Source organism: Suricata suricatta, chromosome 2 (genome assembly GCF_006229205.1).
Source record: "Suricata suricatta isolate VVHF042 chromosome 2, meerkat_22Aug2017_6uvM2_HiC, whole genome shotgun sequence".
NCBI lineage: Eukaryota > Metazoa > Chordata > Mammalia > Carnivora > Herpestidae > Suricata > Suricata suricatta.
The window spans coordinates 181,553,552-181,567,021 of record NC_043701.1 but is presented as its reverse complement, the minus strand read 5'-3'; the positions used below and the strand labels follow the sequence as shown (position 1 = coordinate 181,567,021).

General features: G+C 46.0%; 1 protein-coding gene across 1 annotated transcript in view; it reads right to left on the bottom strand.

The window, feature by feature from the left end:
* DOCK1 (dedicator of cytokinesis 1) overlaps nucleotides 1–13,470 on the bottom strand; it is a 435,479-nt gene that overhangs the window by 380,019 nt on the left and 41,990 nt on the right. The window contains exons 17-19 of the mRNA XM_029920619.1: nucleotides 11,804–11,893; nucleotides 11,396–11,496; nucleotides 7,089–7,223 (exon numbers count right to left, since the gene is read on the bottom strand). Coding sequence (XP_029776479.1) covers nucleotides 7,089–7,223; nucleotides 11,396–11,496; nucleotides 11,804–11,893 — 326 coding nt within the window. The remainder of the gene's footprint in view (nucleotides 1–7,088; nucleotides 7,224–11,395; nucleotides 11,497–11,803; nucleotides 11,894–13,470) is intronic.

Here is a 13,470-nt window from a genome sequence, read left to right as displayed (position 1 = left end):
GACAATGAATCATAATGAAGGAGAAGGTGCCAGGGAGCGTGTCCCAGATAACCCAGCAGACTCTCAGTTGAAAACCCTGGAGAACTAGAAGCCACTAGAAGCAAACGGAGACCAAATGGAGATGAAGGATTTACCAAGGCCACACACAACCTTGACCCAGTATAGCACGTGTAGAGTGCAAGGTCATCCCCACTGTCTCTGCCTACAAAGGGAAAGGATGAATCACCTCTGGAAGAAGAGCTCATGATCCTAATAAAACATAACTGAACACAGCAGAAGAACAGACCACATGGCCAAATCAAAAACAAAAACAAAAACAGGATGAAGATAATAGAAACAGAACCACAGGTGGTCAAGATGTTGCAATCAGCAGGACACCTGGGTAACTCAGTTGATTAAGTGTCTGTCCAACTCTTGATTTCAGCTCAGGTCATGATCTCATGGTTCATGAGATCGAGCCCCATGTCCGGCTATACACTCCATAGCACCCTGTTTGAGATTCTCTCTCTCTGCCCCTTACCTGCTCATTCTCTCTCTCTTAAAATAAATGAACAAACCTAAAAAATAAAATTACAGTTAGCTACCAAAAATGTCAACATAAATATAGTTATCACATTTTAAAACAGGGAAAAAGAAAATAAAAAGATGGAAATATGAAAACTAGAGAGATGGAGTAAACAGAAGATGGGAAATTTTAGTAAAGAAAGAAATCTATAGCAAAGAACTAAATGAAACCTTTAAAACTAAAAAATATAATACCCAATATTAAGAATTCATTATATGGGTTAAGTTGAGATTAGACAGAGTAAAAGGCAGAATTAGTGAAATGGAAGATGCTCAACATGAAAATAAACACAGAGACAGAAAATATAGAAAAGTGTATTGGAGATTGCCGGATATAATAAAGAGGTCTAATATATATGTAACTGAAGAACAGAACACAGATGGGTAAAAGACGGGTGCCTGGTGGCTCAGTTGGTTAAGTATCCGACTCTTGGATTTACCTCCAGTCGTGATCTCATGGTTTCATGAGTTCAAGCCCTGCTTCGGGCTCCATGCTTTCAGAGCAGAGCCTGCTTGGGGATTCTGTCTCCCTCTCTCTCTGCCCCTCCCCCACTCACTCTCTCTTATAAAATAAATAAACTTAAAAAGATAATATTAAAAAAACAAATGAGTAAAAGAGAAAATTAACAGAAAGACAATTGGTATAAACCCAATATTTTACTCAATTACAACATATGTAAATAAACTACCGACTCAGTTAAAAGGATTTTCAGACTGGATAAAATAAACATACATCTATGTTTGGGTATAAGACAGAGACCTTAAATATAAGGACACAGAAAGGTTAAAAGGGAAAAAAAAAAGTATAATATATGGGGAGGCAGGGGTAGATATTTTATGCAAATATTAGCCAAAAGATAAAGGGAGTGATTCCATATCTGTTAAGGATACAGGCACACCTCAAAAACTACAGGCTTAGTTTCTAGACCACCATAACAAAATAAAATAAAGAGAGTCAAAATAAGTTTTAGTTTCCCAGTGTATATGAAAAATATATTTAAACTGTAATGCAGTCTATTAAATGTGAGACAGCATCATACCTTAAATAAATGTGCAAATCTTAATTTAAAAAATATTATTAAAAATGTTATTGATCATCTGGGGTTTCGGCCATTTCTAACACCATTACAAACATCATGATAATGAAAAAGTTTGAAATGCTGTAAGAATTAACAAAATTAACAAAGTAGTGTAAGAATTAACAGAGATATGAAGTGAGCAAATGCTTTTAGAAAAATGGCACCTGCTTAACACAAGGTTGCTGCAAACCTCTGATTTATAAAAAACCACAGTAAAAGAACAAAGCAAAGAGCAATTAAGCGACTTGTGCCTGTAAATCCACAAGAGACAGATCACAATTCTAAAATCTGTATGCCCCCAATAACACAGCTTCAAAATCTGTAAGGTATAATTAATGAGCTTTTATTAAATTTAAAATTCTACCATGAATCCCTCAGATGAAAATTTAACTGTTAGTTTCTCTGCTGCCAAGCAACACGTTTGAAACACAGAAATAGTTAGTACTTTACAGCAATCCGGATGCTGCATCTTTCTGTAGTGAAAGAGAGGCCTCTAGAGTCTCACCTCTGCGTTTTAGCAAATAAACCAAGAAGGGTCACACTTGTTTGACCCGCCTTGAGGGGGAGGAAGAGGCAGGAAGAAAGAACGCAGAGGGATCTCAGAAGATAAATAGAGGAGGTAGTTCTGGTTGTCACTCCCTTCTCTATTTATGTATGACAAGTCAAGGAATGACAAAATTGTTGTCTTTTAACCACATTCTATTTTTGTGACCCAGGAAATGAGGGCAGAATGACAGATCTGCAGCAACTTATTCATGATCAATAACTAATTATTCACAAAGCTAACGCCAGATGACAGGCAGCGCCTCCACAAAGCGCCGGAAAGACGGGAGAGGAACACAGCAATAACCAGCTTTAGTAATTTGCTTCGGAAGATCTGATGCAGGATGCGTCTGGTTTCTGGCTTTCTAGTTAATGTGATCCACCCACACAGAAAACAGAGACAAACAAACACCAGCCGAGAAGTGCCGCGGGCTGTCGGGAATCTTTCTGTGGGTTCTGAACCAAATGTCTTTAGGCCAGAGTTTTAAAATTGCTGTTCTCACTTGAAAACAAAATGAGTTTTCTAAACAAAACAGAAGGTATGGATTTGCAGAGTGAGAAAGATAGTGGGATAAGCTTCTGCACCTTCCTCTCCAAAGTTTCACCTCTTTGTTCTTTGGAAGAATAATGACTATCAATTATCCAGGAATTTTACAAACATACTGCATTACCTGCAAACACAACAGACCGTTTTGAAAGAAGCAGCAAAATAAAGGACCTCTAACGTTTATTCCAACTGCAGAGAGAAAAACACTCACCTCCAGCTGTGAGCACAATTGTCGTTCTCCCAAGGTGACAAATGCGGTGCAGGTAAGAAAATGGGAACCCTTGTTTGCCTGCTCCCCCAGCTCTGAAAACACCACACAAGAGAGCCGCTCAAAACTTGTTACGGAGCAAATGCTCCCGATATCTGTGGAGGACACAGGGCTGCTTTCTCTTGAAGTAGCCTGTACAATACAGGAATATTAAGAGCTTCTGAAATGTACGGTAGGATAATGGGGGTGTCTTCAGTCCCATGGGTCACAACTTGAAGACCATGACTTTGTTCCTTCCCACAGAATCTGACTTCTCAGCAGTTTTAGACTACAGATTTCAATTTAAGAAATATTATCTTTTCTACATAATGTGGCTACAACTGTGTGCTGAGTTGTGAAAGGCACATATGTTCCTCTCTGCCCTCAGGAATCAGAGAAGGCAGCCAAGACACACATTTAGGAAACAATTAGGAAAAAAACAAGGTCAATAAAGTAATAAAGTCTGAGGTACAGTCAGGGAGGGCTCCAAAGCCCCCCTCACGGGAGGGAGAAGGAAGGGACAGGAGCAGGGAGGCCACGACGGAAGGACCAAACCTCCGTGCTGGCCACAGTCTGCAGATGAGGTCTGCAAGGCCCAGACAAGGGCCTGGGAGACGTGGAAGGTTTCACGGCCTCTCGCCACTGCCGCTGCTTGCCTTGTGACCTCTGTGCTCTTTTGTCCGGGACAGTCTCAGCTCTCGACAAACAAGTCATCACAGCAAAGAAACTCCTCTTGGGACCAGGCCTGGCCCCGGCTGGGGCCACTCCAGGACAAAGGCGGGCAGAGGGATCACGGTCCATGGCAATACCATGGTGCCAAGCGCCAAAACAAAGGCATCCCTAAGGACATGGAACGTAAAATGCTTCCCCGGGCCACAGGCAAGGATCTGCTGGGCGTTTCACTCCACTTCCGCACAGCGCAGGAAGACGGAATCACATCCGTGGGTCACCCAGGGCTCCAGTGATTTAAAGCCAAGGAGATCCTAGGGACAGGAGTCTCCGAGGCTGACCCCCAAACTAACAGAGAGAATAGCTCTCTGAGGCCTAATTAAGAAGGACTTAGGAACTCAGAGTAAGGTAGGGGCGTTCCGAGCCGTCAGGCAACAGAAATTCAGGTTAAAAGCATGAGGAGGAGAATGTTAATCACCTACCCGACTTAGATTTCTCCTCCACTTCTGTACTAAAACAACTCTGATTTTGTTGAAAACATCAACAGCTCCATCAACAAATCATTCCCAGGGGCACCTGAGTGGCTCAGTTGGTTAAGCATCTGACTCTTGCTTTCAGGTCAGGTCATGGTCTCACGGTTCACGAGTTGGAGCCCGCATCAGGCTCCGGTGCTGCAGGTATGGAGCGTGCTTGGGATTCTCTCTCCCTCTCTCTCTCTGCCCTTCCCCCATCCTCCAAATGAATAAATAAGCTTCAAAAAAATAAAAATCTTTTCCAACCTCCCTTGCATCAAGGGTGGACATGTGACATGGTTCTGGCCACTCCAGGGAAAGCACATGACTCTTTGTAGGGATTGGAGAAAGTTATTTAAAAACAAGGGGAACTAGAAAGCTGTTTACCCCATACCTTCCCGTCTCTGTGCTTGGAAGGCAGCTCTGATGCCAGGAGCAGGGGGGCCACCGCAGGGCCATAAGACAAAGAGACAGACTCTAAGAATGGTACAGCAGAAAGGCACCAAAAGCCAAGGACATGGGGAAACCAGGCAACAAGTACATGAGTTCTGGAATCTTCTGCTGGGCTATGTGTTGTGTACAGGGCTGGGGAGAAGTGAGGCTCATCTGGAGAAACAGGTTCAGCTAAGCTTTCCTGCAACACGAGGCCAATTTTATTCCTAACCTCCAGAAGACTGAACAAATTCAACACTGATGGACCATGGTTCTAAGAGACCATGCCATTTGTATTTGGAGATTGAAAGAGATTAAGAGAAAGAAATAACTCTGCTACTGGTCCGCTTGGGTGACCCCAATCTTCCCCAGCTGCATTATTTTGTACAAGATTATAGCACTTACTACAATAGCAGAAACACACTGATTATCAATGTACGTTTCTTTTGCTTCCTAATCTCTGAATGAGTAGGAAAGTCAGCAGTGTGTTCAGGAAGGAAATAAATGTCATCAAACCCCTGACTCAATGTCATATTGATTACAAATGGTATACAAATAAAATTCTTTCAAATAAAACACGACAAAATCTCCACATATCACCTGACTATTTCATTCTTTCGAGTTCATGCTCTGACCTTAGTGTAAGATTTTAGTTTAGGGCAATTAATGATTTAAATTTAGTAGAGAAAAATACAAAAGCAAGAGAGAGGGGGCCAAGTTCATTTTCATAGAATTAATTTTATTGGAAAATAAAATAAAATGCAGGAGAACAAAACCTACGTTATTTGGTCATCTTTCACAGCTGACAGCAGGAAAGTCGCCGATGGCTTTGACCCTTAAGAGAAAGCTCAGTCTATAGCACGATTCATACGTACCTATAAATTAGCACAATCAAAGAGCAGCCCTTTGATACCTGAGTTGAGGATGACAGCCTGATGGCCTCGAACTGTGTCTTCATACCTTCAAATAGCAGTGTAGAGACTGTCTATACCACATTAACTCCAGAGAGAACACGAGTACAATAATCTTCAACCAAAACACAGGGGCTGTTAACCGCTCATCACCACGCTAACCAACAGTGGATAGCATACCACTTTGCCAGGTCTATGCAGAGTCAGTAACTCGCTCTTCTGGCTTTATTTGTACCATGGTGTGCACAAGATTATATTTTGAATACCTTCTCTTTCTCCTGGGCCCTTCTGAAGAAGCCTACCTCAGGCCAACAAAGATAAAATAAAGAGGGCTAGAGAGGAACCTCTAGTGGTCCAATTCCCAGGGTTCACTCGTACATCCACAGAGCGCTGTGCTTTTAAAAGACAGGGCGCCTGGGTGGCTCAACTGGTTAAGCATCCAACTTTGGCTCAGGTCATGATTCACCGGCTCATGGGTTTGAGTCCCCCATCGGGCTCTGGGCTGACAGCTCAGAGCCTGAGTCTGCTTCAGATTCTGCCTCCATCTCCCTCTGCCCCTCCCGCACTTGTGCATTCTCTTCCTCTTCCTCTTTCTCTCTCTCTCTGTCTCACTCTCTCTCTCATATAAACATTTTAAAAAACTTTTTTTAAGGTGATGTGTGTTCTCTAAATCAGAGGGACGTCAGTTTGTAAAACTCTGTGTCTGTGTGTAAAACTCACAACAAGAACTTTGAATCAACCTTGAATAATCAATAGCAACAACATCACTCACAGTAGGTCACCCAAAGCATGCATCCTCCCAAAGAAACAAGCACAAAGAGTCCACTTCAACACCCAACACTCAACCTGCCCCTTTTGCACATCTCTCCGTTCCTACGTACCGTGGGCTAACAGGGAAGCGCTGGCTGTAGCGCAGGTCTTAACCACAGACACCCGGGAAAATATTACCGCTTTCTATGAAAAAGGAAATCATCAACACCCCAATCCATTCGTCCACATAGTATGAGAAACAGGTCATGAGCGCGATACCAAAGTGCCCATTCACCTGGCAATTCCACACACGTAAGACACTCTCACGAGAAGCAAAATATTATTCTGGTTAAAGGACAAAAACGAAGCTCCACCATCTTCTCAACGGAGGCAATTTGACTTGGTTTTGGCCTTTGGAAGTTGTTGCTTATTTTAACCGTTAGCTCTTTTGAGGCTTTCTTCTATCGGGACATCCACCGCCAGGGACTTCAGAACCCTTGGTCTGCACCCTGCACTACCTCTGATGAGCTCGGAATACATCAGTCGTCAGTATTTCACTCACATGCACACATTTCGGACTTGGGAACAGGGCCGACTGCTCAAACTTGTGCTTGCATTTCATGGCACAGGGGAGCAGTTACCCTAACAGTGGGTGACCCCAACATAGCATGGCTATCTATCACCGCTCTGTCATGCTAGAAAGCAAAGAAAGGGAAGAAAAAGGAGAGCGAACAGGAAAGAAGGAGGAAAACAGAGAGGAGAACAGAGAAGGGGAAGAAAGTATGTAAAAGACCTCCTAAAATTCCCTGGGAGGGCCAGCACGGTGACACGTACTGGTTGAACAGGATCCTGGAGCGCACGATGAACTTGAAGATGTACTCCAGAGCCTTCATAGCTTTGTACAGCTGGTCGTTTATCCCCGGCTTCTCCGCATTGTCCACATAGTTCCTTAAAACTTTCGTCAGCTTCCTATTCGTAATAAAATCACAAATTAATTAAGGAGTTCAGAAAATTACAACATCTCAATTGCTAACCGGGACTGAAATACACAAGTGGGCTATTTTTATTTTGGTTCAGACTTATCCGTAGAAGCCTATTTATAAAATGTATTCGAAAGAGATTAAAAGTGAGCCATAAAACAACACTCAGAGGAGCGAGATCTGAACATATAGCCAGCCTTTTTTCCTAAGTTTTAGAGGTTTTCCTAAGCATTTAACTGTATTATGTAACTTAATCTTCACAACAGCCCAACAAGGCAAGCATTATTTTAGGGTGTAATAATAATAATTGGGTATAATAGCAGGTATATTTATCCCCAACGTACAAGTGAAGAAGGCCAGGCTTAGACAGACAAACTAGCTTTCCCAATGCGAAAGAAAACTGAAGAGGTTTTCTTCACAGCCATATATACTTTCATAATGCTTTTTGGAATATTTCTTATTTTTAACATGAACATGCATTCTTTTCAAACAATAGAGGCAGATGTGGCAATGATGAGTTTTTGACTCTGCCCAAACTTCCACATTTTCCACAATTGCTGGCCCATAAACTGATAAGCACTGTTCACTGATCAGAAGGCTGCCCCTCAAGCGATGCTTCTAAATCATAAAGGAACAGCTGACTTAACTTGATTGTGGATTCTGGTCCTGGTCTGCTGGGCTGCACCATCATTCCCCCAAAAACTAGCCACAAATGCGCAGCCTGCACAATGATTTTCCAAACCTCTATGAGCCCCCAACTTTTCATGTCATCAAGAATTCACTGAGGCTTTTAAAATACTCATTATGTTCATAAAAAGAACCCGGTGGGGCATTGCCAGCATTTCCAGCTACATTGTGAGCCCAAACGCACCCAGACTGTTAGTCAAGATCATTATAAGATTTCCATAAAAGCACCTGTGACTTGCATGAAGGATGATGTCAGAATGGCCTGAGGAGTAACCACTGTCCTGATAAACCCCAGTAAAAAGCATTCAAGGGGCGCCTGGGGGGCTCAGTAGGTTAAGGGGCCAATTTCTGCTCAGATCACGATCTCATGGTTCATGGGCTCAGGCCTGCATCAGGCTCTCTGCTGTCAGTGCAGAGTCCTATTGCCATCCTCTCCCTCTCTCTCTCTGCCCCTCCCCCATGTGCACGTATGCGCACTCTCTCTCTCTCTCAAAAATAAACCTTTAAGGTGGGGAAAGAAAGCTTTCAGGGTGACCAAGTGGATGGGAAGTCATTTCTAAGGCGCATCAGGTAGCAGAACCCTAGGAGAGACATTTAACAGTACGGGAGGAGCCTCCAAGCAAGGTGTTGGGAAGAATCTGGAAGCCCTCTCCCCAGCGGCTCCGCTGCCTCCCGGGCAGGGAGGGTGGCTCAGCACACACGTCCTCGGTGGCCCTCGAGGCTCAGGAAGATCAGCTAACATCCTGCCATCACTCCTGTCTCACCTGATTTCACTTACTTTCTCCAGCTCTTTGGCCAGATGACCTTGGCTTATTTAACCCATCGACATCCCAAGAGATAGAAATTCCATAGAACACGTTTGGGGAATTTCCCCAACAGATTAATCAAAAATGAATAAATAAGTAAATAAATAAATAAATAAAAGAAGGAGCGGTTTGCAAAGAGAATGACTCAGAACGAAAAAATAAATGAGGAAGGAGGTCAAAAGACCCACGTCCACATGAGCGCGGTCCTCTGTAACGGCAGAAGACCAAGCCCCCTGGGTACCAGCGGAGAGAAGCCGCAGTTAAGCCATGGCAGGACGCACAGGAGCTCCGGGGAAAGCAGCTCCGTGGCAAGAAGCCCGGCCGGCGGGAGGAAGGGCTCCCCGGTCGCCTGCACCGCCAGCCTCCCCAGGGACACTGCGGGGCCCCCCGCACCCGGACTGCGCACGCAGGGGACGTGGGGCACCGAGAGGCACTGCCTACGGCGCAGTCACCTTTCCTTTCTTCTCTTGCAGTTCGTTGTGGGAAGGCAGAAGATCTCCACGTGACCGAATGAAGAGGTGGAGAACCTACCTGCGAAGGAGTCTGAACTCCATCCGTGCCTGCCAGGCCTCGAGGGGCAGCGGCTGGGAGCCCCCCGTGAGGACACTCAGGGCCAGAATCTCCCCCGGCCCAGAGACCGTCACCACGGGACAAAGTCCCATGATTTGGCTAGGGCTCTGTGAATCACAGTTATCGCCTTCGGTGTTTCCAGGCTTACATACGCAGACGTGAACTAAGGAAAACCTCGGGGTTGCTCTTTTATCAAAACATGGTAAGATAAGAACAGTGATTTCCCAAAATGAATCTCCTTTTCAGCAGATTATAGGGTCTGAACGAGAGGATACCGATTCTCAACTCTGTCCCATCCTCTCTCAAAGATAAAATGGTACGTTTTGTTTCTCCAAAGACTCCCCGATTTTCACATCGCCTCCTATGGCAATGGCACAGAACACGCACTGCCCTCAGAAGGTCTGGAACATGGCAGGGCAAGCTCATTCCCTGTGCTGATTTTCTGAAATTCCAATACAAAAGCTAATCTGAGAAGAGCCATTTGGCCATATTTCAATGAAGACGCAGAAGTGTGAACGTGACACGTACGGAGACCGCTCCACGGGGAACAGGACATCGTCCACGTCCGCAAACCTGCTGGGTCCGCCACAGCAAGATGGCGCTTCCCCACAGTCAGAAAGGGACTGTCCAGAGCGCAGTCAACATGGACGTCCCCACGAAGAGAAGACGTCGTTCCAACCCAGCATTAATCAGCAAACACAAAGGACTTGTCACGGCTGCTTCTGGGTACGTCAGGATGTGGCAGCTCTCTGCCCACTTGGGGCTCTGCCCACCGCCTTGCAAGGCATGCACTCAAGGCAGACGTGAAAGGGCCGAGGGACAGGATGACTGACGTCACAGGAAGAGACCTCCAGCCTGGCGTTCATGGCTGCACCCAGGCAGGGAAACCGATTTTGACTTAAGTATGCTCAAGACACTTGAGAGATTTGACCCAAGTTACTGGCACTAAAGACAATCGTTTCTAATGATTCTAAGGTTGGGGGGAAGGGATTTTCTTGAAGAAATTATTTAAATTTATTGTCATTGCAACTCACACAATTAAAAGCTTAAATAATTGCCAATAAATCCCTTGGTAAGAGAAACAGAGTAACTCCTCGTAAGGATTATAATAATGAAACCTAAATATTGCTAGTGCTTTCTAAGCACCAAGGATTACGCCAAACATTTAACGTGTCCTAACTCATTGGAATCCTCAAGAAACCCTAAGATTGTGCCTGTTTTACTGAAGAGAAGGCTGAGGCCCAAAGAGGTTAAGAAATTTAAACTTTTGGCGCCTGGGTGGCTTAGCAGGTTAAGCATCTGACTCTTGATTTCGGCTCAGGTTATGATCTCAAGGTTCATGAGTTCAAGCCCCGCATCGGGCTCTGCACTAAGGGTGGAGCCTGTTTGGGATCCTCTCTCCCTCTCTCTCTGCCCCTCTCCCCCAACCCTCTCAAAATAAATAAAGGTTAAAAAAAATACAGAGAAGAAATTTAGGCTTGTCAGTGACAGAGCTGCAGGTTAGGCGGGGTTCCTAGGCTGTGCTGCTCCGCACCAGTGAGCCGCCGCTCAGGCCAGGATTCCGCACATCTGCGCCACTGCTCACGAGGCACCCCAGGGGGCAGGCATGGGGACCGTGGGGCAGGGTCAAGAGCAGCTAGGCGGGCAGTCAGAAGTCAAGCCCATTACAGCTGCAGCATCGGGAACAAAAAGGAAGGCCCTCTCTAAGGAGCAAAAAGATACACCGAGCACTGAGCTGTATTCACACTAGACAAGGGATCATCTCAAACCGGGGACACGCCCATCTCTTCATTCCCCAAAAGCCTCCGAGGGGCAGGCACTCTGCATCCACTGATCGGTTTCATCGAATATAAACTGAAAACTTCAAAGACAAACAGAAGGGAGGGAGGAGAACAACATTTATTCCAGAGTGTTACGATGCATCGCGCATCTTCTGTCAACAAGATTTTTAGGTCTCTTACGAGGGAAATAGTAATAAAAATTATCCCAGTAAACTCAGAGTTGGAGGGCAGGGGGGATGGACAATCACAGACAAAAGCACTGACCCAGAAACATGCAAAAAGCAGCGTTGGTTTTCAAACAACGAAAACGAACTCACGTGTAGGCTAACGTTGCACTAAAGTGTTTCTTAATGTAGGTTTCCAGAACAGGATTAAAATGTTGAAATTTTCTATCAGCAATTAGTCCAATGATAAATACCTGTTAAATTCATCAATATTTTCATTAGCGAGACAAGGCAAGCCATTTGGGAATCCTCCTCTAAACCATCTGCACTGTGGTGGGACCCAACCAACGAGAACCTTTTCAGAAGTTCCCTCTTCTGACTCCGGAAGCGACACGGGCCTCACTATCGTGTAGCAGACAGCGACCCCTGCCTCTCAAGCCCGATGCTCTGGTTGGATTTCCAACTGAAAACACTTGCCAGATGCTGCCCTCCCCAGCCTCCAAGGCCGCAGCATGAGAGCCACCTCAGTGTCCGGGCAGAGGGAAAGCAGAGGCTCCTTACCAGCGCGTCAAACACTAACGTATCGAAGGTCTCACTCTCGGAATTCTCCATCATGATGTTGAAGAGGGCGTCCAAGGTGTCCTGGAGGAACTGGAGACACACAGAATGTCAGCAGGCGAAGTGAACTCACCCAGCTGTCCCCCAGCCTAGAACAGTGGTCACCCCGACAACAGCCCAAACACCCATCTCCCCCCAAGTCACCATTGAGACTGTGGCCTCCAGGGGCTCTGCTGAGCCATTCAATGCACAAGACAAAAGTCTGAGCTGAGTGAACTCACAACAAAGACACGGCAGCCCGAGCCAAGGAGAGGAGGCCTGGCAACAGGGACGTACCCAATGGTCCCCTCCACCCCTTTTCCTGGTTGTCACCAGTCTGGTGACAATGAACTCAGCAGCAGCTCTACGAAGACTGGCTATGCCTCGTCCCAGGCTCTGCGTGAAGGACCTGCGCTACGGAATGGGCAGGAACCAATCTAGGGACAGACTTCCGGCTGAGAGTGATAAAGGGCCTTCCACAGACCCAGACGCCCAAGGACAGAAGAGGTGTGGGACTCCAAAACTGGGGCACCGGCACCGGAAAGCATGTTTTATTCAAGAGCAACTTAGACATTCCTTTTATAGTCTACTATAATTCACCAAGTAAATATCCGAGCACAGAATGACAAACCATCATCAATTAATTACGGAAAGAAAAAAAGACACAGGATTCCAAAGTTATGTCACACTAGACAATGGCTTCCTGGTCCATCTCCATCCTCCCCTGGGAGAAGCATCAAAGGGACTAGGAAAGGCTATCCTGGAGGTAATGAGCTCCCTGTTTGTGGAGGAGTTCAAGAATAGGCAGTATGCCACACAACGGAACATGGGCATAAAAGAGAATAACGTATAGAAACGTCATCATTCGTCACTAGGGATATGCACCTCGAAACCACAGTGAGCTACCACCGCACACCCCCTGGGAAGGCCATCACCGAGACGTGAGCAGCCCAGCAGGGGTGGGGTGGGACGGGCAACGAGGCAGAGGGAGCAGAGGCCTCGCACATCACAGGTAGAAATGGACCACAGTGCGATGGTTTTGGAAAACACTGACAACTCCTCAAAGGGCTAAGAGCATGCCTTCCTCGTGGGCATGTGTCCAAATGAATGGATCACACACGTCCACACAAAACCTGGACAGACATTCACAGTGACTCTGCTCATCAACGTCAAAGTGTGGAAACCACCCAAACGTCCACCAGCTGGGAGAAGAAACTGGGGCAGATCCAGACGTTGGGCGGCTTCTTATTCGGCCACAGAGAGGAAGGAGGGGCGCCTGGGTGGCTCAGTCAGTGAAGCGTTCGACTCTGGCTCAGGTCTCAATCTTGCTGTTTGTGGGGTTCGAGCCCTAAGTCAGGCTCTGTGCTGACAGCTGGGAGCCTGGAGCCTGCTTCGGGCGCTCTCTCTCCCTCTCTCTCTGCCCCTCCCCTACTAGCTCTCTCTGTCTCTCTCTCAAAATAAATAAACTTTAAAAAAAGAGTGCGTTTTATGGCATATGAATTATATCCCAATGAAGGTGTCGTTAAAAAACCAAAGAACAAGGGATACAGCCCCATAGCAAGGGTGTCAGACTGAGGGCTGGAGGGGATGTCCGGTCCACCTTCCTCCTGGGTGGCTCCGCCCACGCACAG